At 40.8% G+C, this 24339-nt stretch overlaps 1 protein-coding gene across 5 annotated transcripts in view; it reads left to right on the forward strand.

The window, feature by feature from the left end:
• The window catches only part of specc1 (sperm antigen with calponin homology and coiled-coil domains 1), an 83364-nt gene that overhangs the window by 11979 nt on the left and 47046 nt on the right, over window positions 1-24339 (forward strand). Inside the window, exons 1-3 of one of the 5 annotated variants that reach the window (XM_042430700.1) lie at window positions 3983-4481; window positions 8609-8793; window positions 8928-9063. In XM_042430700.1, coding sequence (XP_042286634.1) covers window positions 8632-8793; window positions 8928-9063 — 298 coding nt within the window. In that variant the 5' untranslated portion in view covers window positions 3983-4481; window positions 8609-8631. Of the gene's footprint in view, window positions 1-3982; window positions 4482-5201; window positions 5247-5280; window positions 5411-8608; window positions 8794-8927; window positions 9064-19494; window positions 19956-24339 lie in introns of those variants that run through there. The other 4 variants (XM_042430702.1, XM_042430701.1, XM_042430698.1 and 1 more) reach the window with 4 other exon arrangements.

A 24339-nucleotide genomic window follows, 5' to 3' on the forward strand; every position in this document is an offset into this window, starting at 1 on the left:
ACCACTAGTTGTGTGTGTTAGTGGAGACTTTAGGGTTATATTCTTTAAGAAATGATTCATATAATTAAGATAAAACACTTAGTTTATTAATGGATTAGTCGATTAGACATAATTGGCAACTATTGTGATAAATAAAAATCCTTTCAGTCAAACTGTAGATCCAGTTCCAGCCTGTCAGTGGTGAGGATTTGTGCCATGTTGTTGACTTATGTGAAAGTAAACTGAATGTTGTTGGGGTCAGGGTTAGCTGGACAGAACAAGCAATTTTATGATAATGATGAAGAAATTGTGATGGCCATTTTTCACTGTCACATGTCACACATTTGCCTTATTGTTTTGTGCAAAACTAGGCTGCAACAACCCTGATGCTGCTTTTGGGAAGGAGGTTTGCGTCCTGTTGTGCATTAGTTTCAGATCTCCCCAGACGAAAGGGGAACCCAGAGGGAGAGCAGAGACCGTCTCACAGCATGGCATTCATACTAATCCCACACTCTTCCTGTTTCACTTCAACTGAGATAATGACTTTGAGCACACTGCCTCCCTAGATCCAGGTGCTGTACAGATGCTTCAGAGCTACAGATGTGGTCAGGCACTGTTAAAATATTAACACATGCATGTTATAACGCATATTTGCCTGTATCGCTCACTGCAATATCATTGAGTCAACCAATACACTGATATTGTGTGGGACATGTAGTGAAATGGATCTTGATTATACAGTAAATGTTATATATAGCAACAATAATCTGTTCTGGACCCACTAGCTCAAGTGCAAATGTTGGCCAAATGTTCAGCTGCTGTTATGGTAATGTGATATCAGTAGCAGTTGCAACATATCAATATCCACCAGCCGACACCACAGTAAGATCATCTCTGCTTTCGATTGTAAGAAGCTTATTTTCACTTCTCCTGATGATACTCTGTGATTGGTATTCAGCCTGTGTGTTACATTTCATCATAGTTATATAACGTTTTAGTCAAAATTAGACTGAAATAACTAATTCAAGTTTTTCATGTTTAAATCCTCTTGCTGCAGAGCGTCAAGATGGCGAGAATCGGTTTAAGCCCTGCTGCAGCGACAGGGACAAACAACTATTATGATTTTCATGACAGTATTATCAGGGAAAATTGCTTCACTTGTATTTTGACCCGTTTAACTTTGTGTTGTATATTTATTAATCTTTTAATCTTTTCTTCTGTCAAATACTTTTGATATCTGGAAAATGGGGACCCATTCACAGCCAAAAGGCTGTAGTTCCCTGCTTTTTTTAATGGATGTGGCTTTAAATGATGAAAAAAGAGAATTTATATTGAATTGAATGTTTATTTTTATGGGGACAAGTACATAGTATGGACTAACGCCACATACCACAGTATTTATAGCCTAAGCTAGTTTGTAATGCCTGTTGCAATGAAAGTCATTGTGCCATTACACATTGAGACCAATAGTGTGGAGTCGAAACCCCAGTGGTATGTCATAATGCTGAATCCTCAAAAATGCTCTGACCTACACGTGTTTCACAGTCAGAATCACATGATCTAAATTTCTTTCTGCACAAAAACTTAACATTGAATTTATAATCCTACAGAACCTTTACAATGTATTCTACTCCTGTTTACAGTCTTAACACATGTCTATGATACTATATAATGAGTGCAGGATCTACTTACAGTGATCATGGAAAAAGCAGTATTTTAAGCCACACACTCAGCTGAATCACTGTCATCACACATTTTATATTTGTTTTCACATCCTGTGCGACTGTGGTGTCTATGTGGAGAGTCTGACTCAGTGCTCTTTCCTGTGGATGGAGAGAGGAAAAAGGAAGAGACTTAAGAAGCAGGCGGCACACAGGAGCCTCATCGTGCTTGCAAATAGTTCTGTCTGAGCAGTGTGAAATTCAGTGGTCAGTCCACTAAGACTCCTATATCACACAATGAGAGAATCCTCTGACAGCCACCTCACCTAGTGAGAATCGAGCCACATGGCTTCATGTTCCATCATTATTTATTCATGTTTGGCCTGTTTCATAATCCTGTGGTCTGCTGTTTCCTGTTTCTGTTTTTTCTCTTTTGCTAAGTGTTCAGCTTTAATTTATGCAAAATGTCTTTGCAGTATGGAAGTTAAATCCAGTTGCAGATTCACAGAAATATCCTCATACTTCAGTTGGTTGTTTTTATGGCTGGGAAATGGTCAGTGTATTGGTAATTACTGGTCTGTCATTGTCGTGCTTGTGAGAAAGTGAGGTGGACATGAAGTTCAAGCGGTTCTTTGCTTTTCTTCTAAGTCAGTTATAGTCTATATTTGGGTACCTTGGAGTGTGCTATTGTTCTTCTATCAAGGCAGCAGCCTTTGACACCAGGTGTGTGGGAGAAAGCACAAGGCTGTCTAAACTTTTCCCAGGAAGCATTTTTTCCCTAGGAGGATAGCTCATTTTTCATCTGTGTTTTCACCTTACTGGCAGTTGTGCTCACTTACTTCTGGACACCTTCAGCAGGCTCACCGCACCTGCCCCTCAGGGATTTATCATAATTTGAAGTATTTCACTTCTTGTGTGATTTGGAATAAAGACGAATCGAGTCATGGGTCAATATTTTTGAAACACAGTTCCTATAACTCATGCTTGTTCAGCACTGCAGCCATCTATGAAGGGTAGACTAGAATAGAAAACAAAGTCACACTTGTCTCCCATATCTCTACAGAAGGCTTGTATAGACGTCCTAGGAAAACTAAAACAATCGTTAGACTGTTAATTAGAACTATGTTTTAGGTGTCATAATACATTGTTTCAAAAGACACCTTGCAAATGTTAGAAAGGAGTATTTACTGTGGTCATGGTGTTATCCATTTACCACACAGGCAGGAAGCTGTGTGACCACTGGCAGTGAACAATCACAGGAATGGTGCAGTGTTTTGACAGCATTTAAAGGACCAGTGTGTAAGATTTAGTGGCATTTAATGGTGAGATTGCAACCAACTGAATACCCCTCCCACTCCCCTTCTAAGTGTTTAGGAGAACCTACGGTGGCTGCGAAAAACGTGAATGCTCTTTTTAGAGCCGAAGTTTGCTTTGTCCGTTCTGGGCTACTGTAGAAACATGGCGGTGCAACATGGAAGCCTCTGTGGAAGAGGACCCGCTCCCTGTGTAGATATAGAGAGCTCATTCTACAGTAACAAAAAACAATTCTGATTTTCAGGTGATTATACACAAATTAAAACATACTTATAAATATTCTGTTCCATTTCTGCCAAGTCTGTTCAGCTAGATGCCACAAAATTCTACACACTGGACCTTTAACAAAGCTACAGTAGGTAGTGTCCCCCAATGGCAATATTACTGACTCAGAAGCCTGCGGTGCATGTGAAATCACAGCTGAAATCTGCAACAGAGTGTGACATAGTGTGTGATGCCTTAAAAATAATCCTGAACTGTTTCTCAACTCCTTGCAGCGCCCTTTTAAAAAACAGTTTTTGTGGTAGAGTAGGGGTGTGGTCAGACCAAGTTCCACAGTTAGCCACTTGCCACAAACTGAAGTCTGTTTCATCTCGGCTCGGAGTGTACGCTCTCTACCCACATTCTCTACGGCCTTGGCATGCCGTAGATTGTGGGATCCAAATTAGACCAGTATGGGACAGCATAAAATGCAGGCCCCTCCACAAATGACCCACCCTCATATTAAGAAGTGTTTCTGAGACAAGGAATGGCTTTGTCAGTGTTGGTAGCTGTTTGTGCGACTGCTGTTTGTACCCAAACAGCCTACAGATGGTTTGGAAATAAACTACACAGCACAGCAATGTCATAAATCAATGTTTAATTTTCAGAATCTACTCCAATTAGTCAGACATGAGTTGAACGTAATGCAGAAATATTTCACTCAAGCAGCACAAATACTTGCTTTACACAGCTGTGGTTTTTAATTTGAAAATACAGTGGAACGATTGTGTCTCGCCCACAAACCACACAAACACGTGGTCTCAGGTTAAATCAAATTGTAAGCCACTGTCCTGAGAACGAAGTGCAGAAACCTGTATTTCAAACAACAGCAGTTTAGGCTGTGTGATCCTTCAAAATATAAATCATTACCCTTATTGGCTCAGTAGTCTCAGTGCCACATGTTGGAAATCTGTTCCTCCTGCTTCATTCTTCCCTTTCTTGCAGTGAGTTTTTCAGGGGTGAAAGTCTGGAAAAACTGTGAGAGGAAAAAAACATGCCCATAGCTGAGACTATGTGTCTGTCTTCCTCTTTGTATGAGAGAGAGTGAAAGAAGCAACGGCACACACAGCACAGCGGTTGGCAGCCTGCAGTATTTCCTCATCCTGACTGCTGTATTGAGGCAGACAGCCGTTGCTCCTGACACTTCAGTTTCGCGCTCAGACTCTCTCTCCGTAAAGCTCAGCAAAGGACGAATATTTTGGTCAGTTGTGCTTCAGGGCACTCAGGCTGAGGGCAGGCTCCAGGACAGCATCCAGTTCCAAACACGTGAGTGAGCTGTGCCACTGGTTGTTTGTTTTTTTTTAGCACTTTCTCTGTGACACCAATCTGCCATCACCATCTTTTGTATTACTCACTACCTTAAGCTCTCGGATGATATTGGGATATGTTGTTTAATCTTCAGCCATTGTTTTAAAGCTTTACAAGGATAATAGAGTTTATTTTAGATTTAGAATGTGATTGGTGACTGTTGGAAAGTTTGAAAAAGGAAAATCTGAAGTCATTTTATATAATAGGTTAGGAAAAAAGCAACTGAGAACATCTGCTGTCTATATTTTTGCCAGGTTTCTCACATTTCTGTCAACCACTGAGAGTACATTTCTGAAGGGGATTGTGGCCTGTGCTCTGTGTAGAAGTACTATTTATGTTAAGTTTTACAACTCTGGTTAATAAAAGTTCGCCCTATTTGGACTAATATTATGCTTACTGTGTGTTATATTTAGTAGGCTTTTAAAAGGTAACCTGCTAACCACTGACCCAGGCAGGAAAGAACATGAGGATGTGATGACACATACTGAGCTTCTGATATCCTCAAATAGCTGTAAAGCACTAGTTGTTTGCTTTGTTGTGTGTTGCAATGCTTCAGCCTCTTTAATGTTATTCTCTGTGGATGAAATAAAAATGATTAATTGTAGCAAAGTAGTCCAGTCACACCTGAATCCATTTTGTTTAATTAAGTGTCACCACAGGAAGGCAGCATGTTCTGCATTCAGTCCAGGACTGCAGTTTCCCTTCTGATCACTGATTCTGAAGGTCTGTGTAAATGGCAGAGACAGGATGTTTGTTCATATGCACGGAGAGTACCTACTTGTAACAGGCACTTCACTTGTATTTGGTACATATTCTACACCCAGAAAGTGAAGTATGGTGTTCATCATGGCCCATCCTGCTCTGTACTGGGGCAGCCTGCATTTAAGGTCAGAGAATGGTCAGGACTGGTTAGCTAGGATTTCCCTACGTGATCTCAGGCTCTTTCGTGGTTGTGGCAGATGTAGTCGGCCAAGTTACGTATTTGTGCAATGAAAGTGTACATGCAAGACGGTATTTCCTCTGTAACTGATACAGTATATAGTGGTGGGTTTGTAAGGAGTAATTATTGGTTTTGTCTCAACATCTGTCCCTGTTTTGCTGAGCAGCCATTCTACTACAGGTTGCACCTTAAAATGATTATATATGTGTGTCTTTTTTAGTGAAGGAAATATAAGTAACACACATTCTAAATACTGGAGCTATATTTATGTGTGCTCTAAGAGGTAAATTGATATATATATGCAGTATTTTGCTCTAGTAGATCCACTACTAAACTGAATCAATGGGCACACTAGTGGATTGATGTTTACATTATGTGTCACTACTGATCTTCCTTGTGTGATGAAAGCACATTGTCCTCTCTCTGGGGGTTGTATCAGATCAGATGATGTGTGAGTGATTGTTTCATCCAGGTCCAAACTGATAACTGTTGTCTGTTGGTCTTGACTCCTCGTGCTTCCTCCTTATCTCCTTTCAGCAGTTGAGTCCAGCAGCAACTGTCTGAAACTCCTCTACTACTTTGTCCCAAACTTAGCCTTTACATTCATCTTCCTGTTTTTGAGGCAATATAATTAAAGCAGATAACAACCTTTTACTTATGGCTGTGGTGACTACAAATTATATTTGGTTTTCTAATTTGGTATTTTTCCATATTTAGCTTTTTACCAGGCTTGCTTAAGCCAGATGTCATCATTTTACATGTTTGTTTTGTCACACAGTGCAAGCTGTAAAAGGCAGTAAATGTTTATTATCTTTGTCGCTTAGTTGCTTTTACAGACAGATACCCTACTCACACCCTGTATCTTAACTCTTGGATAGTTCAAGTTTAAAATACAACCAGCTGTCTGTGTCAAAGGCATTTTGGTTTCTAACTAGGCCATTATAAAGTGGGACACACTTTTGGCTCTTGAGAAACTGGCCTCATATCTCTGCAGAGGAATAAGGAGAGGTCATATTTGCAGAATTGAGACCTGTTAAACTAACCTTGCGGTGGTCCAAAGAAGGTGAAAACAAAGTTTAGACTTAAACTTCACAGGCTTTACTTTACGTCACGTTATTGTTTAATTTATTCCACAAAATGGTTGTTGCTTAGTTCCCTTCTGTTTCAAAAAGAAAATGATATAACCTCAAGGGGGACATCCTCAATTTTACCTCACTTCCTCATTTAGCCTAGACAAAGATCAAACGTGCGTTTGGCAATATGTGCTGTAGATGTAAACTGATCTGATGGGAGACGAGGCATCACAACTGAGGTGTTGAACTACCAGGCCAGGCAGGAGTTAGTCACAGGATCTTGCCTAGAGAGTTCTGAGTATCATATGATGGGCCTGCAGAGAGACACATGCTCTCATGAAGGCAAAAAATAAAGTGTGTGCAGTGCGTTCTTAATCAGATAAGTCCCTAAGCACAAGCAAACAATCTCTAATAAGATTGCAGCATAAAATGCACCAAGCACTTGGTGTCCCCTGCAGCAAACATTTTTGTGATGTGGATCCCCTGTATGTTCTTAGGGTTGGTCACATTGCCACATTGCTCCTGTTACCCATCATATCATTGGTTGTAGGACGGCAAGGTATTGTTAACTGTAGATTTTGAAATGATCTCAACTCTAGCATCACTAGTTCTGCTCTCAACTGTTGTGTAATACTTGCAACCTATCAATCATTCCAGCAAATGAAATAAATATAAACAGTTAAGAGCAGAGGGGAAAGCTGTCCTGCCTGACAGCCCTGTCCTTGGTTAACTCATTTCTGTTCTTACAGAGTCTAGAGGCTATCCCCATTAACAGCCCTGTGCCTCTCAGAGGACTCAGAGGTCAGGTTACCCCGGCCTTGATCAATGACTCAGCCACTCCTCTGGGAATTACAGAGCTCTTTACCAGTGCACACTCTTCGTGGTTAAGTGCACTCCCACCTCCTTCCATTTCCTTCAGCTATTCTCTGCCCAGCTGAGTACATTTCCTCCTGGACATCAAATGTACACCTTTAACAGTCTCTGTGACCACATCCTGTAGGAGTTGGAAAAATGAAGCTATTATTGTGCTGTTTTTTAACCATATTCTTATACAAATGAATGGCAGTTGTGACTGTAACTGGCTGCATACCTCCAACTAAATCTGCGGAGAGATACTTCTGCCACTGGTTTGAATTTATCAGATAAGACATTGTGTTCTCTCTCCTCCCTCTAGCAGGAAGTAGTTCAATGGTGTTGCTACTGGTCTTACCTTATCTGCCCTCAGAGGCAACTCTTGTCTTGTATATTTTGGAACAGCTACAAATGCCACCAGGCAGTGCTAATACTGTATAGTCTTGTTATTCAGACGAAGCAAAGGTACTGCCTATTATTCTGTACTTCCCCTTCAGTTTTATGCTGATGTGGTATTTAAGGGAACAATTCTAGTTTTGACTCACACCTATAAATGTTGCATTGCTAAAATGTTTTTTTTATGAGTTATACCATTATTGTTTATAAAATATTTGAACTACAGTATAATATATATTATTTTGCAGTGCAGGTAGTTTTCTTGAAATATTTAGATCTATACTGCCCCACAAAGGAAAGAGGCAGAAACTTCAGCTTTTGTCTAAATTGATAATTTGTTAATTTTGCTTTAATATTACTATGTAGTGTTTAATTAATGAAATGTTTGTAGTCAAGTTACACGTACAGTAGGTGAGACAAAACTTAAGTTGTCAACAAAGTGAATTTTTAAAGATATAAATTTCACCTGGCAGTCAAAAACAGCAATTAAACAACTCAAAAGCCAGTTTCACACAGTGCCACTCATCTTGTTGTTCTCAGGGACTTTTTTGTTCTCTATTTAATGGAAGATCATGTGTCCATATTTCAGCAGTGCTTACGAGTGTCTTTGGGGCATAGACAGTGCGGCATAGTGGTAAAGAAACGGTTCGTTCAGTGAAATATACTGAGCATCTAAAATCTGCCTACCAGCTCCAGCAGGGCTGTTCTGCTGTACTCTAGTGAATACACCAGCACGTTAAAGTTATTATTTTTCTTTAGGATAACCATTCAAAACTTTCTATTCAACAGTTTTCTCTTAATTGTCTTCTCTGGACTTCTCTCAGGTGTAGTTATCTGACACGCAGCCATGATGAAAGCGGGCGCCACCAAGGTGGGGCTGCCCAAGCCGGGGCTCCAGGAGCGGGCTAAGCAGGCCTCCTTGGCGCCCTCCTCCTCCTCTGCCACCTCTACAGCCATGAAGACCTCCAGATCCTCCAATATGCTGGCCTCAGACCAGCGCCTCAGCAGGGTGAGTCACAAACACACTGCAGTCTACCACCAACTAACATGGTGATAAATGTACAGTAGTGATGGTAATTTAAATTAATCATTATCACATTAGTGGACCTACGTTGTTGGTACTAACAGCAGATGTGTTTCTAGCTGAAAAGAGCCAGCAGTGATGATGCCTTGACAAAGCCTGCACTGGGAGCTGCTGCCTCTGGCTCTAGGATGAAGAAGACAGTGACTACTGGAGCCATCTCAGATCTGGCAGAGGCCCGCCCTCGCAATCTGTCTGGTAGGGGACTGCAAATCATGTCAGATATATTCAAATAAACCAAATCTCTAAAATATAATTAATTTTAGAGGCTTGGTTTGATGTAAAAAAAAAAAAATTAAAAAAACCCCAAAAAACAACAATGTGATGCTGTAAAGTGGGGAACAGAACTCTAATCTTCATTAATTATGGATGTGATCTGAATTTTGTGTCAGGGTTTAGAGATGAAAGTAGTGCAACTAACCACTTGTGACCACTAGAGGGCCACAGCACATCAGTAATGCTCCCTGTCACAGCTCCTGGATGCTGGTAGTAACTAGCAGTTAGAGAGATGCCTCTCTTTACCCTTTACTCTTTTTTTCTTTTGTCTCTTTGTCCTCGTTTGGTTTGCATTAGTGGGGTGCAGGTGGCTGAGGACTGTGGTTCTTAGGGTTTTGGTCCAAAACTGAGAGACTGGACACATTCATAGTGTGCTCTTCAGACGTCTGCTCAGCTGTGCGAACAGCATGCTATGTTTTGGATGACAAATGAGGAAAAATGAACTCTTTTCTATCCAAAAGCATGAGTTGGAAAATGAATGTGGTGATGTTATTGGCTGGTCTTCTGCTGTTATTTGGCTTCAGTGTGTGACATGTCACATGTCTTTGCATGTGCTTGTGTACATGTACAGCCTGTGCTGATGTTCCTTTAGCTTATAGTCCTGTACTATGGTCTGTATGGCTTCAGACATCCTGATCACTGAGAAGCACCCCAAAGCTCTGAATGAGAACATAATTTATGCTCTGTTATGAAATATGCAAATTCTGTTTAATCACACATTACTTGAGATAAACACTCCACTGAAGACATCAAGGTGAGAGTTTAATTTCCTACACATAAACATTTAATTGTGCACTTAAATAAAAGTATTTTGTGGATCACAGTAAGCATGATTATATTTAGGTTTGGTCAAATATTATTGGGAAATTCATGTTAAGTATCCTCTTAACCACCTATCACACCTGCATTCAAACTTAATTTAACCATTTCCCATGCAGCTTGCTTGTATTATGCAGATTTGGTTCTATACAGCATTTCACAAAACTATTCCCCATGGTGCTCAAAAGGGCCATGTGTATCCACATTTGAAAAGCAGCCTTAAAATTCAGTTATGATCTGAATTTGCTTCATCCCCCTCTGGCCCCTTTTCTTCTTACCATGCAGTCAACACAGTGAAGTAAACGTCCATGCTATGAGATGCTACTGTAAGTGCTTTATTGAAATTGCATTATTTATACTAGTGTACTGCCAGTTCAAAACATGCCCGTTCAGAACGGGCCAATTGCTTGGTCTCCGGTATTGCTGCTTGCAGCTTTCTCGAGAACAGCTCATCCAAACAACAAATCAAACTTCAAATTGTTTACATGCAGTAAGTCAAACGTTTCATGTATTAACACTCACCAGACAGCCATACTAATTATTCAGTATTTCAACTTCATACATTTCCCTCCACAAATATTGGAAAGCGAAAGACCCTCTCCAGAGCCAGTTTTGTGGCCCAGAACAGTTTGTCCGTTCTGGGCTACTGTAGAAACATGATACATGCAACGTGCAATATGGTGGCCTCCGTAGCAGAGGACCCGCTCCCTATGTAGATATAAAGGGCTCATTATAAGATAACGAAAACACAACAATTCTTATTTACAGGTGATTATACACTAATTAAAACATACTTATGAATATTATATCCCATTTCTGCCAAGTCTGTTCTGCTAGATGCCACTAACTCTTAAACAATGGTCCTTTAACTGAAGTAAAATGATTCAAAAGAAATAATGAATCCTCATCAGAAAATAAACTTTTTGTTAACCTTTTGTACCTTGCCTTTTTATTTTATACCTAGTCATTGCTAACAGCTAGCTATTTGGTACAAGGCTATTTTCGGGAACAAAAGTGTTCATTCTGAAAGTCCAGCCTATTTTGGCTGGGGTTTTTTTTACATCACAAGTGTCTTATATTCCCAGATTCAGCAGAGTCAGGGTTATAGAATGGTGATGACCAGGACACAATTAGAGATGTGCATTTCAATCAAAAATAGCGTTCAACTTAGTAGCAAATGTGAGATAATCAACTTGCCACTCTCATTGCTAACAGCTAGCTATCTAGGACTAGGCTAGTTAGCTATTTGGGGTCAGGCTATTTCTGGGAACAAAAGATCTTCAAGAGCTTGCACACGATACTGCACTTCCTTGAATCCTCAGCAATACACCTGCCAAGTGTGAAGTCGATCGGATGAATGGTTGTCAAGAAAATCAAAGTGCAGACATACAGACAGAGACGCCTTCCATTTTAGTTAGATTAATCTATTTTACCAGAGTGTTCACCTGTTTGAGGCTGTAAAGGTGTAGCAGATCAAGAATTATACCATCAATATTGTTGACTGATTCTGAAGGTATGCAGATTGTATATGGATCTGGTGTTGCATGTGAATGCTTAAAAAAGTGTAGAGTTCAATACACATTAGGATACCTAAGAGACTGAAGCTATTTGATGATGTACTTCAAATGATGATGGTTAGCCATGTATGGGACAGTTACTGCTGCCTCTTGTGTTTGCACAACACAGTGTGGTTGCTGGGGGTTTGTTGTCCATGACATCAGTGTTTGTTTCCTGTGACTGAAACAAATGCTTTCCTACTCACATTATCAACAGGATCTCATGTCCCAATAAACACTTGTTGTGTGCCTTGTGTGTTGGTTTATACTTATGAGCTTGGTATGTAGGACAAATATAGTGAATGATAATGACAGGGTATTTATTGCAGTAAATAATTTTGTTTACAGCATACCATTGGAAAATCCTCTGTGTGGACGATAACTGCATTTGTTTATGGCAGCCCATCCGCACAGTGTGTAGATGCTGTGCTCCAGTGAAATTCTTCTTCAAAGGGCTGTTGTGCTGAAGCGAAGATAATTGAATTCTACTTGACAAAAGACTCCAGAGGAGCTGAGAAACTTCAGCCAAGTGAGGCTCTCGCTTCTTTCAAAGACAATTAGACCATGATCAGCTTTCATTGGACTTGGTGCTAATTAACCAAAGTTTGTTTTTCCAAAGTGTTTTCACACTCAAGGACAAGAACAGATTCACACTTTGTGCCATGCATGATAAATTCATTACACTTACTTGGTCTGGCCTAGTTTTGCTAGCCAATTTCTGGTAGTCAACCAAGTTGAAGGCAGGAATCTTGTTAAATAATTCTTTATCATAAAGAAAACCATCTTTTAAAGAGGGCACATAGTGGTCATGCTGTAATATACTTTAAATCATGCTGTTCTATCTTTTAGGCAGTTAAAAAAAAACTGACACTCTATGTTTAGCTTGTTTTGCATTCCAGTTGCTTTACCATTACAACAGAGGAAAAATCATTAGTCAGGTATTTCAGGTATTTCTTTGTCCCTTACAAAATGTATCCTTTGGGTTTTAGCTTCAAACTAACCAACTTTATTCCCTTTAGGCACCCAAATGAATTCATTCTACACACTTTCTTAATTAAACAAGCTCAAACGTACACAGGCATATTCTGCCCTTGTTTATAACTTTGGGACACCCGTGACAAGGGCGTTTTTTTTTTTCCTTTGCTCAACATGATGTTCCAGTCAGGCCTGCTGTGTTGATCTGCACCTGTGTCGGGACTTTACACCGGTGCATGTCAAGACATATGAAGACAGACAATGAATGTATATGTCAAACAGGTTTTAAAAGTCAAGCTAATCAGCAAGTGGAAAATCAGATCAGATGTGAAAGAGCAGTGATGGTCAACCATGCATTCAAGCAGTGGCACTCATCACTTAACCTGTTGCAGTCAATATTAAGTCACTGAATCTGACCTGAGAGTTCTGCTGAAACATCCACACAGGGGAAATGTCATGATTTGAATATAGACTGCGGTGGTGATCTGTGGTATTTTGAACTCTTTGATGTTGAGATGTAACAATCTGAAATGCCTTGAGTGTTTGTATTTATTGATATGGATGGGAAGAAAAAAAAACGTATTGAAGAGATGAAGAGAGGAATCATAAATCCAGAATTTGCATTATGACATTTTGGGATGAACACATTCACTGGAATATGAGGTGTGTCTTCAGGTGTGTCTTAGTAATATTGTCAACCATCAGTGTTATCAGGTTGGTCTTAAACGGATGAGTTTCTCCCTAGTTGATATGTGACATTCCACACTGACAAGAAGCAATCAGGACTTACCGGGCTCTAAGGCGCACCGCAGCAGAACTGTCATCATACCTGTCAGGGCAGTAATTGAGTCTTTTTGCAGAGGCCATCCAAGTGGATTTTACAGCTAGACTGTGGATGCATGACAGAATCCTGACTGAGCGTTGAAAACATACTTTTACGAAAGTTTTATAGAGTAAGGAACACTCCATTTCCTGTAATTGTACTCAAACCCCATCTTCTAACTATAAAGGAAATAGTCTGTCTGTGTGTGTGTGTGTGTGGGTCTGTTCTTCGCTTTTCTCGACAACTGTTCATCCAAACTACTTCACACTTGGCAGGTGTATCGCTGGAGATCCAAGAAAGTGCAGTGTCAAGTGCGAAGTAGTTTGGATGAGAAATGTTAAAGATATCCAATATGGTGGCCTCAAATACCGGCGCTGCATTTGTTTACTAGCGGATCTTGACCATGGATGTATAATAAGAGCTGGTTTGGGCTCTGCCACTCAGCCTTGTAGCCAATTTTTCCCAGTGGTCACTCCCAGTATTGCAGTGAAAAATCCCCCTGCGGCCCACAAAGCATTTTGCCCTTAGACCACCACTGTAAAAGAGACGTCTGTAAAACTGTTGACAGGGCACCTTGAACTGCAAACAAGGTCAATTATGACTCTTTCTATTATGAACTTTTGATCCATGGAGGTTTTATATTTATAAAACTTTCCTTGAGCTGAGAAAAGTGATTTTAAGATCTGTGATGTCATCATAATGTAAAGTCTATAGGCTGAGCAGGAACTCGTGGGCTTGGCCCACTCCCACTGAATATTTCCGTTGTGCAAATAGTCAGTGGGCTGCACAACGCGGAAGCAAATGCGGAAGCTAGAAGCTTTACTTGGCGTATGCGCCAGCTGAGCAATTCTCTTTGGACTGAAATGGTGCCATTTTCAATCTGGTATCCAGCTCTTATAATATATAATATATCCATGATCTTGACCTCTCCAACATGGTTGCTGTGCAGATGCATAGCTGCAACATACAGCAGCCGATCAGGAATAGCAACATCATAATGTTTTACATGTTATAATACAAATTAGTTTTATGTATTCAGACATTGACGTACTGCAAAAACTCAATAATATATCTGAACTCTGGGTACCTGCTTCAGTCACATCTCCAACTGCTTCCACAAACATATGAAGACTGACCTACTTCTGCCATTTACCAAAATAAAATGACATGCAAGGCAGCGACAGACTTTCAAAATAAATTACAAACAAGGATTTATAACATTTGATAACTCCACGATGTTAATGACACGTTAATCCTACATATTAATGAAACTCTTATTGGCTGAACTTTTGATGACTGAATTTAGGATGTTTTTTGAATCTATCCAGCTTAGAAACAATAAGAAATGCGCATACAGTTAGCATGCTCCAAGAATCGATTTTCCTGACAACTGTCAATCCAATCGACTTCACACTTGGCCGGTGTATTTCTGAAGACCCAAGAAAGTGCAGTATCAGTCGTGAAGTTATTTGGATGAGTGGTTCTTGAGAAAGCTGCAAGCAGCAATACAGGAAGCCAAGCAATCGGCCCGTTCTGAACAGGCATGTTTTCAATGGGCACTGCACTTCTTTAGACAATCAGTGATAAATGTAGGAATGAGGATTGCAGTGGTGAGATGCATCTTTTTTTTCAAGTTTTATCAGAACTAGGTCAGATGTGCCTGAGGTATTTTGCATACATGGAAAAATGAAGAAACAATCAATATAGCATATTGCTCAAGCTAATCAATGCAATTTTTAAAATACTGATTCTGATTGGTGTGACAGTCAGTCTTCAGTCATGAAACTGATCTGCACTACCCTTTTTTTCTCTGGATGAAATCAACCAAAATTGCCCACACGAGGAAGAAACTGCCATTTTTATCATGATCTTTGAATATATTTTTACGGTACCATCTCATCTCCAATTCCAACTAGATATCAGCTGTGCAGCTTCAGGCTTTGCACTGCGAATGACAGATTTCACTGGAGTCACTGCTGTTTCGTGATTAAAGGCTTTTGTCTCTCTAAAAGACTTCAAAAGAGTATCTATAAAAAACAAGATTCGAGCACAGTAACTACTACACTTTTCTTAGGTGCTAAAGGAGGCAATCACAGAAGGTTAGATGGCTGTAAAACATCAAGGGTCCTTTGCTGCACAAGAAGGAAAATCTACACATGTTCATTCACATAGAGTATTGGCTAACAAGGTCAGCTGACCGACAGTCTGACCCCACCCTTGCCTGCCCTCACAGCATGCCGCACTAATGAGTCAAAACTGTTATTTTTCCTAATGGAGTCTTGTCTGTATCCCAGTTGGCACTTAACCAACTCTTCCATGCTGTCAGACAACGGGTTAAAACCCAGCCTCATCCTGATGACTTATTTAAAACATCTCATCAATAATTCAGTAAAGCTTTCACTAGAAGAGGAGTCCCTGTGGAGTGTGCAAGGAGAAGAGACAGAAGGAGATAAGACTGTCCTGCTCTATAAATAACAAGCCTAGTGGGGGTGACTGCAGGGCATAACTTTACAAATGGGCACATCATTGACAGGCACTTTCCTTCACCCCTGTTCAGTAGATACTTTCGCACTGATCATTAATGTTTGGGTGAGTAGAGTTGATCTTGAAAGTCATGAACATAACTGTTTTTCAGTGAGTCTTTTCCTCGTTCTTCCTACTTCTACTAGTTCACCCCCTGTAGCATTCTGCCACCACATTTACAGGTCAGAGATTGTTAAGGCACAAATTTGTGTGACGTTCAGTGATACTGTGGTGTTTCAGTGGTGATATCTCAATTGATAGATTTGAAGTGTGAGCAGCACTGGCATCACAATGGATAACAATGACCATTGCAAGAGATTCTAAAGTATGATATACTATTTGAATACAAAAGAATATCACACTAAATTCACCTGGGAAGTAAAGGTTGTTGCTTGGCATTCTGTATTTTCTGTCAGGGCCTGAAAGAATATTTCCTTGAGCCCTATTTCATAATTTATTCTATGTTCCTCTTGTGTATTTATTAGCATCTAGTATCACTTTTTGCCTTTAGGTAAAAGTTGAGTCTCTGACAAGAGTTTGTCGAATTTGAAAACACAAGCATCTGCCAGTTTTACTGTGCTTGTGCTGTAAGGTGTCTTTCTCCAGAGTGACATGTGTGAGTGCAATACTGTCTCTTCATAAATTTCACTCTGCAAGAAGAGGAAGCTGCAGTATCAGGATTATCTTAGCCCTCCACACTCCTCACCTATTCTACTGAGTGTAAACACAGAACAGTGACACATTATCACAACCAGAGATCATCTTTCATCAGTCCTCTCATTACTAACCATCTTGTTGTCATGATTATTACAAGTCAAGGCGGGTTTGTTACATGCAGGATAATACACGCTGACTTATATGTATCTTGTGTGTTTTTATTGTATCATTCCCTGAATGTACATCAACTACACACACATTTTGTTAAACTCCAATGTCTACTGAGTAAAGGTTCCTCTGTCAGTGAGTGATGGACTAAAGGTTCCTCTCAGATTATTCGCTATATGTGAGGTTTGCTAGAGACACCAGATATGGACTTTTATATTCCCAATTTATTAGCTCATAGCTTGTGTCATTTCCTCATTCACCACTTTATCGCCAGGAAAAAATAAAAACGGATGTATGATGCTAGTGTCAGTTGACCTTCATGAACAGTCACAGTGTAAGATAAGCAGAGAAACTAATGTGCTCCAGGAATATTATGGACCCAGAGTTTTACTATGCACAACTCAGACACCAGACTCAGCCGTAACATGTGTTCCCAGCGGGGCCCCATCTGTCTGTCTGTGTCAGTGTTTGGGAGGCAGCAGGAGGGAGAGGTATAGTCCTTTAGCTCCTCATATCTGTCAGATGAATTAATCAAACATGCTTCAGTCCACCGGGATGCCTCAGCCTGCATAAGCACTCAGCCATGACAGACACAAGCGGTAAAGAGACATACATGCTTACACATAAAGATGAACGGGCACGAATATGCATGCAAAAATTACACTATTTTATGTCTCCCATACTGTCCTGTCCATGTCTAAATATGCACTACAGTGTACAGTATGATAATGCACTCCTCTGTTTATTATGCATGCAGTGTGAAAAGGATAATGGTAAGTGGGAATAGCTTTACTCCTACTCACTACAGCGAGAAGGATTTGCTTCAGAATTAACACCGTACACCGTGTGTACGCCTGTATCTGACCTCAACTCAGACATAAACACACCTGGCCTCTTTTAGGTTTGTTGACCAGAGTTTGAAATTCCTCTCCTGAGAAGCTTGTGACCCTAGCAAGTCCCCTAAAGTTGCAAGACAGAGAGAAATGGTCTTGCCAGATCTTGAAAGAGGCCAGTTGGGCCCACAGAGATGGACGTCCTGCGGTGAGGAGAACATTCTTAGCTGGATTAGAGACATGTTTGTTTACCAAGGTGGATGTGCTTGCTCCGAGAGGAAGAGAGATGAGAATATTAAGAAAGGAAGAGGAAAATGCAACAGTTTATGCAACATTCATAGGATCTGTGAAAAGGCTTGGAAGAGGCAGTGCATTGTAGGAAAGGACTGAATATCCAGCCCAACGTGGGCAGAATAATGCAGCAAACTAAACCTTTCTCACAGCGAGTGGAGAATTTTTTTTTTTAGAAGGATTTTTTAGCTGGAGCTTGAGAGTATTTTGTGCATCAAATACAAATTGACCAAAAATACAGCTACAACTTCAAATGGCCATTTATTTATTATTCTGCTTATTCATTTTTATTTCTTTTCAGCTATGAACATGTAGGAAATAAGCTGGTAGCTCTGAGCTTATGCCAGAGAGACTCATACTACTCATACTACTCAGTGCTTATCTGTGTCAAGTGTAGCTTTAAGAAATTGATGATGCAGTCAAGATTAATTTTAATTTCTGGTAAACAGTCCTTCCTCTTACAGATTAGGGCCCTTGGCTGACAGATGCTTCTTTTCAGGCCATCACAGCGCAGCCTACTGTATCATAGAACCTCAGAAAACTTAAAATAGTCAATAGACATTGTGCAATGCTATTGTATTTCTGTGGTTGGATGAAATGATGTGGATCACTTCAGAAGAATAAAAAATCATTAGTTTGCTCAAGTTGGAACCATTTCATAGCAGTTTTAATTTGCAAAACAATGGTTATAAACCCTGTGGTTTCTTGTAACTGTTGTGGTATGAATGTGGCTCATAGATAAAATATAATTCTCTTTTTTTTTTTTATTAATTAATGACAGCAATCTGCCCGTAGTGTAGAGCTGTAGTTTCTGACTTCCTCATGTTTTAGCCACACTTCCAAGAGGGTTTCACAATGATTTTCCCAATAGTTGCACTGGACACATATGCTCACTCAAAAATACAACACTGAAGATCGGCTACCCAAAAAGAGACCAGTCCGACTGAAAATGACAAGTCACGCTCGCTTCCAACTTGGTTTCTCCCTGTAGCTCTTGCCATCATAAATATTTAACACTTGCGTACACTGAATGAGAAAGGACAGAAAAAAAACAAGCCAGTCTCCCACTAGCTCCACACAACCCCACGAAAACTAGCACACCACCCCCCATCTCATACACATGTACTGTAGGCACACTCACATACACACATACTATTGTTTCCTGCTGGGAGTGCTGCGGGGGGAAATGCTACAGGACGCCTGGGGTGGCCTCTTATCCCCTTCACCCATTTATGAAGACTTTTGTTGTGTGTGTCTGTGTCTCTGTCTGTCTGTCATTGTCTGTGTGTCTCTGTGTGTGTGTGTGTGTGTGTGTCTGTGTGTGTGTGTGTGTGTGTGTTTGTCTGTGTATGTGTGTATGTGTGTGTGTGGGCAGGGGAGACTTTGTAAATGGTCCCAGCCCGCAACTTTGCTTGAAAAGAAAAGACAAAGCTGCACTGTCACCCTGTGCCAAAAATAAAAAATAGTGCCTTTCCTTTCCTTCTGCTCCTCTTTCCTTCCTTCGTCCCCCCGCCCTCCTCTCTCTTTCTCTCTCTCTCTGTATATTCACTTGTCCTTTCAGTACCAGTGAGAGGGACGGTTCATCTCACCATTGTTCAACTGGTATTGGTGAGAGTATACTGGCTGGCAGGAGTGGGAGGAGGTGTGTTAATGTGTGTGTGTGTGTGTGTGTGTGTGGCCTGGGAAGCCACTCCCCCTCTGAGCTGATTCCAGTCATCACAGCGATAATGAAGTGCACACGACGCTGCCTGCCCGCCTGCTTGCCAGTGTGACATACTGTCACCGTCCTGGAGGACACGCATACTCGCACACATTCACACACACACTCGCAGTCACTCACTGACAGGACAGGCACCCTGCCTCCTCAACACATGCACACACACACACTCACACACACACAGTTCTGGGAAGGAGAGGAGAAAAGAAAAGAAGACCAGAAGGAGGGAAGAATAAGAAGAATTTTATGTTTCCTATGGTTTTCCCTCACTGTGACTGACCGGAGGTGATTGTGAGTGCTGAACAGATACGACAACCCAGACACCCACACACTCACAACTCTCCCCCGCAGCCACGGATTCTTGGATTAGTCCGCCCCGGTGTGGAGTGTGGGAGTCGCGGAGCGGACCAACATGGGGAACCAGGCGGGGAGACAGGAGGAAACAGAGACAGGTCTGCTTCTGTTGTATCATGGTTTGCCTCAGCATCACTTATTCCTCTTTGTCTGTTTCTGCCTTTCTCTTTTGATGTAAAAGGCAAAGACAAACGTTTGCTAAATACAATAGGTTCGAGCTAATCTCCTGTCATGTCATGTCTGAGTACATCTGACAGACAAGTCCTGACTAATGAGTACTGACTAAGATGCGCACCAACAGAGCACTGATGGATGAGCACTGATTAATATGCCCTGGAGTTATGGAAGATGTTTAAACGAGTTAGAGGTTAGTTGCTCAGTTCTGTTCTTGCCATTAATTTTCTGAGCATGTCCACACTTTTTTGGATCTGGTGTGTTGTGTTTCTGTGTTCAGTTAGTACAGGTCTGTATGTGTATATGTGTTTGCACCTGTGTGTAGATATTAAGAGGCGGGTAGGGGAAAGTGCTGAGTGAGATTCGCCTGACAGTAAGCATGAGGGAACCTGCCAGAGGAGATGGTATCATCAGTCTCACGCTCACATCCCTCCACTGCCCCGAGCACACTGCGCCTCCGTAAGATTTCCATTTCAAAGTCCCTCTGAACTGCGCTCAGCGGCAACTTCACATCGAAAGACAACCAAGCTCTTCCACGTCTGTGTAACCTCTCCGAATTTCTTTAACAAAACAAGCATTTGCATCTTAGTGTGTTCTTGTGAATGCATAGGGCCTACATATATTTGTACGGAACTTTGTAATTTATTTGATTATATTATGTCATTGATATTTATCATATTTGCATGCTCCATCTCAACAACAAAAGATACTGATTAGACCACAGTCAGGGGGTGTGTTAGGGCAAAAGGGACAGACACATACATACACACACACACACACACACACACAAAAAAAATACAGTGGGTTTTTTTTTTTTAATGTCTTTTTTTTTTATCAGTGGTGGGTGTTAAGCTGCATCATTTCATATCAGTGGTGTGTGTTGCTTGAAGATAGAGCACAGTAGGCTCAGATCGGAAGGCTGCTAGCAAGCTACTGCATGCTTGAAAAGATTAGCTCCCAGTTCTCCATGCATGCACACACAGATACAAGAAAGAGTGTACAGTTAATACATTACACACAAAACAAAAGATTGAGTCAAAAAGTAACAACAAAGAAGGCTGATATTACTTCTTTTACCTTGCTAATTATCGTTGCTAAGCAAAATTGGTCTGCTTGTTGATAAATATTACTTTTAGTACAGAGTAATTATGAGATTGGTCCACATAGGTGGTATATGGAGGTGCAGTATATGTGATTTAAAATTGAAATGAGTCAGAGTAAAAATATTAATTCAGCCAGTGAAAGGATATACCATCCTGGTCACACACTATATAATCAATCATCTCCAGGCTATGAAAAGTATTTAAACTGTGCTTGGTACTCCATAATCTTTGGTCCAACCTCCCACATTCCATTATGAAATGAAGCAGTCAGCTATATTTTTAATTGATTGACCCATTATCATTATAAATCCACTCTCCATTTTCTCAAATGAGCCTCCAAGTAAATCTAAGGAGAGTTGAATCGAGGGTAACTGGACTTGGACCAAGTCCACTTGCCCTCGGTTCAACCCTCCATGGATAACCATGACCTGGATGACTGAGAATCTTTACAGACCTCTATAGTAAATCATCAAATTGCTTGATTTTTCACTGTGCCTGTTCATGATATGAAACTATTGATCCAAGAGCGCTGAAGCCAAGGACACACAGAATCTATTTTTCACCTATTTTTTGACAAGGTGGAAATATAATGATTAGCATAAACTTTGTAACCTTTTAACTGAACCAGAAGTTTTGATTAGCTGTTTTGCTCTGATGAACAGCAACATAGTGATGGATAAGAGCAGTGAAGTTTGTACTCTCCACATTAGCTTTCATTCCACCCAGACGGTGAAACAGCCAGCTGAGGTTTGTCAGACTTTGGGCTTGTAAAGTAGAATAACAGTTCTGGTGCTGGAAGTGTGGAAAGAAACGTGGGAACAGGAGGAACTCGTTCAGATTTGATTGATGCTGTTATCTCTGAAGTGGAAGGCTAAGGAGTAAGCTGTCTGCTGCAGTGATAAGAGGGTCGTTATCAGAACCAAAGTACACTGATGACTACTACACTGAGCCTTCCTGTCTCCCCACTGGCTTACCAGGAGAGCGGCCAAGACTAGAGCCTATGGTCAGCATGTGTCAGCTGTTCATGAATTATCAGTAAAATATGGTCCAATAACAGTGAGTCTATTTTCAGGACTACAAGTCAGTTGTGTGCATTTGGGCCCAGGATAAAAGGAAAGTTAAACATGTTTGTGTAGTGAGGTAAAATAGATTGTTGTTACTTTAACATGGTCAAAAATGGGAATTTTCACATACGTGTGGTTTCTCCACAAGTGTGATTGGGATGCTTGAAGGGATCTGTAATGTTTGAAGACAGTGCCAAAAACTTGGAAAAGCATGGCGTTTCTTGAAATTAGAGGATGGGGCTACTGTTCACACTCAGCACCAGAGGAGCATGAAGTTATTAGTTTTTATGGGTACCAGTAGGAGTACAGAAACAGAGCTCAGTTAGTTCCATGATACAGACATCCAAGATGTTTGAAATGTCTCATAATGTAACACCATAATTACGTAATTAAATATCTAAATATTTTTCACCTCTTTTAAGATTGTTTTCTCTGAAATAACTAACTTTTCTTCAGCCATTTACTGAGTACTTCCACTTGAAAAAAGCATTGGTGAACCACGACACGGTCATGGTGTTTTCACTTAATCTACTTTATCAAAGCTTTTCTAAGGACTGCATGCAGAAAGTACTTGATTGACATCTCCCTGGCTCTTCTGTTTGCTTAGTTGCATCTGTTAGGGTGGGACAACTAACGCGTCCGTCATTCTAATTGGTACATGGAGTTTGGTGACCTCATGAAACTGTCATCATAGCTTTGCCCAACATCAACCGCAGAGGTCTAATCAACCAGAATAACTGTGTGTGTATGAAGACTTTTATTGATAACTGTTTGCTAGCCCAGATAAGTGCCACTTCAGTGGCCCATGGCAATAGTGTCTTTGACAGGAAACAGTATTTTCATGTTGTGTTTAGTTAGGATTAAGTTCTGCGTGGCTTCTGCTTGGTGCTCTCCAGTGGTAAGGCAATTTTCCTCCTCCGGTTTCACACATAAACCACACTTGGCCTCCTCTCAGACATAGAGCGACATCTGTCTTCCTCTTTCCCCCAAACACTGGGATATTTTTTCTTATTGACATTTTTTTTAGCAGCCCTCTTGCTGACAAATTTATCACAGCATTGAAAATAAAATCCCAAGACCACCACTGAGGAGTCCCATTCCTCTCATACAATGCTAGAGGCTGAATTCAGCTGACTTATGCCAATTAAAATACTTCTGAGACTATACTAAATGCTTATCTGTCTGAAGCGCTGATTCATTTTGCCTGGCGGGTGCTGCTCCCACACAGAGCAGACTTCGACACCACAGTGAGCAACAAGCCAAAGAATGTGGAAGGACAAAGATTATTGTGCCACCTCAACACCATATTGGAGCAAATTGACGTAGAGCAGGGATTAAACTTGAGGAAGCAAGTTTGTCCAACTTCTGATAGCCGGGACACTGTGAGGAAGTTACATCAGTCATACTTTCCATGGCAGTAAGCGGTTGGTACAGTACAGTAAACACAGTGGCCATTCCACTGTGCTTTGTGTTTGCAGAGGGAGGCGTGTGCTGTTTAAATGTCCTGTTTGTGCAACTAAAGACTATAAAGTTGATACATTCAAACCTTCAGGTCTGAGTTCATAAAATTCACAAATTTATGGGAGAGCAACTAACAATTTGTGTATGAAATTGACACCCTAAAAACACTTGTGCTGGATCGAACATGTAGACCACTAAGCCTGTGAATTGTGTGTTCAATGCATACCAAGTCAAACTTGTACTGATGTGGTTTGTATATCTGTCAGCAGCTGGCTGAGGCTTGTCCTCAGTCTGGGAATAGTAATCCTGGCCTTTCTGTGCATGTTGGTTCTGCTGTCTACACTAGCACTGTTTTTATCTTTAGAACAACAGCCCAAAGAAAGATCTTCGCCCTCTGAGAGTGAAGTTGGGAATCCTGGGTGTCATCTTGTTGAATATGTGTCCAGAAAGTGGCACAGCGAAAGTCATTAACACATCCTCACGACAAGGCGATGCTGGAAGCTTGGTGACGTAATGACTACTTGCGGGTTGTATGACACAGCAGCTCTTTGGTTCTCTCTGTTCCCTCGGACGTCAGCGCTGTCAAGATGGTGTGAATTTGTATGTCAAAGTTAATCAAAATTGAACCGTGAACAGCTTGAATTTTCATAGCCTTTCAAACAAATTGATTTTGCTTTTAG

This window comes from Thunnus maccoyii, chromosome 13, assembly GCF_910596095.1.
Source record: "Thunnus maccoyii chromosome 13, fThuMac1.1, whole genome shotgun sequence".
NCBI classification, from domain to species: Eukaryota; Metazoa; Chordata; class Actinopteri; order Scombriformes; family Scombridae; genus Thunnus; species Thunnus maccoyii.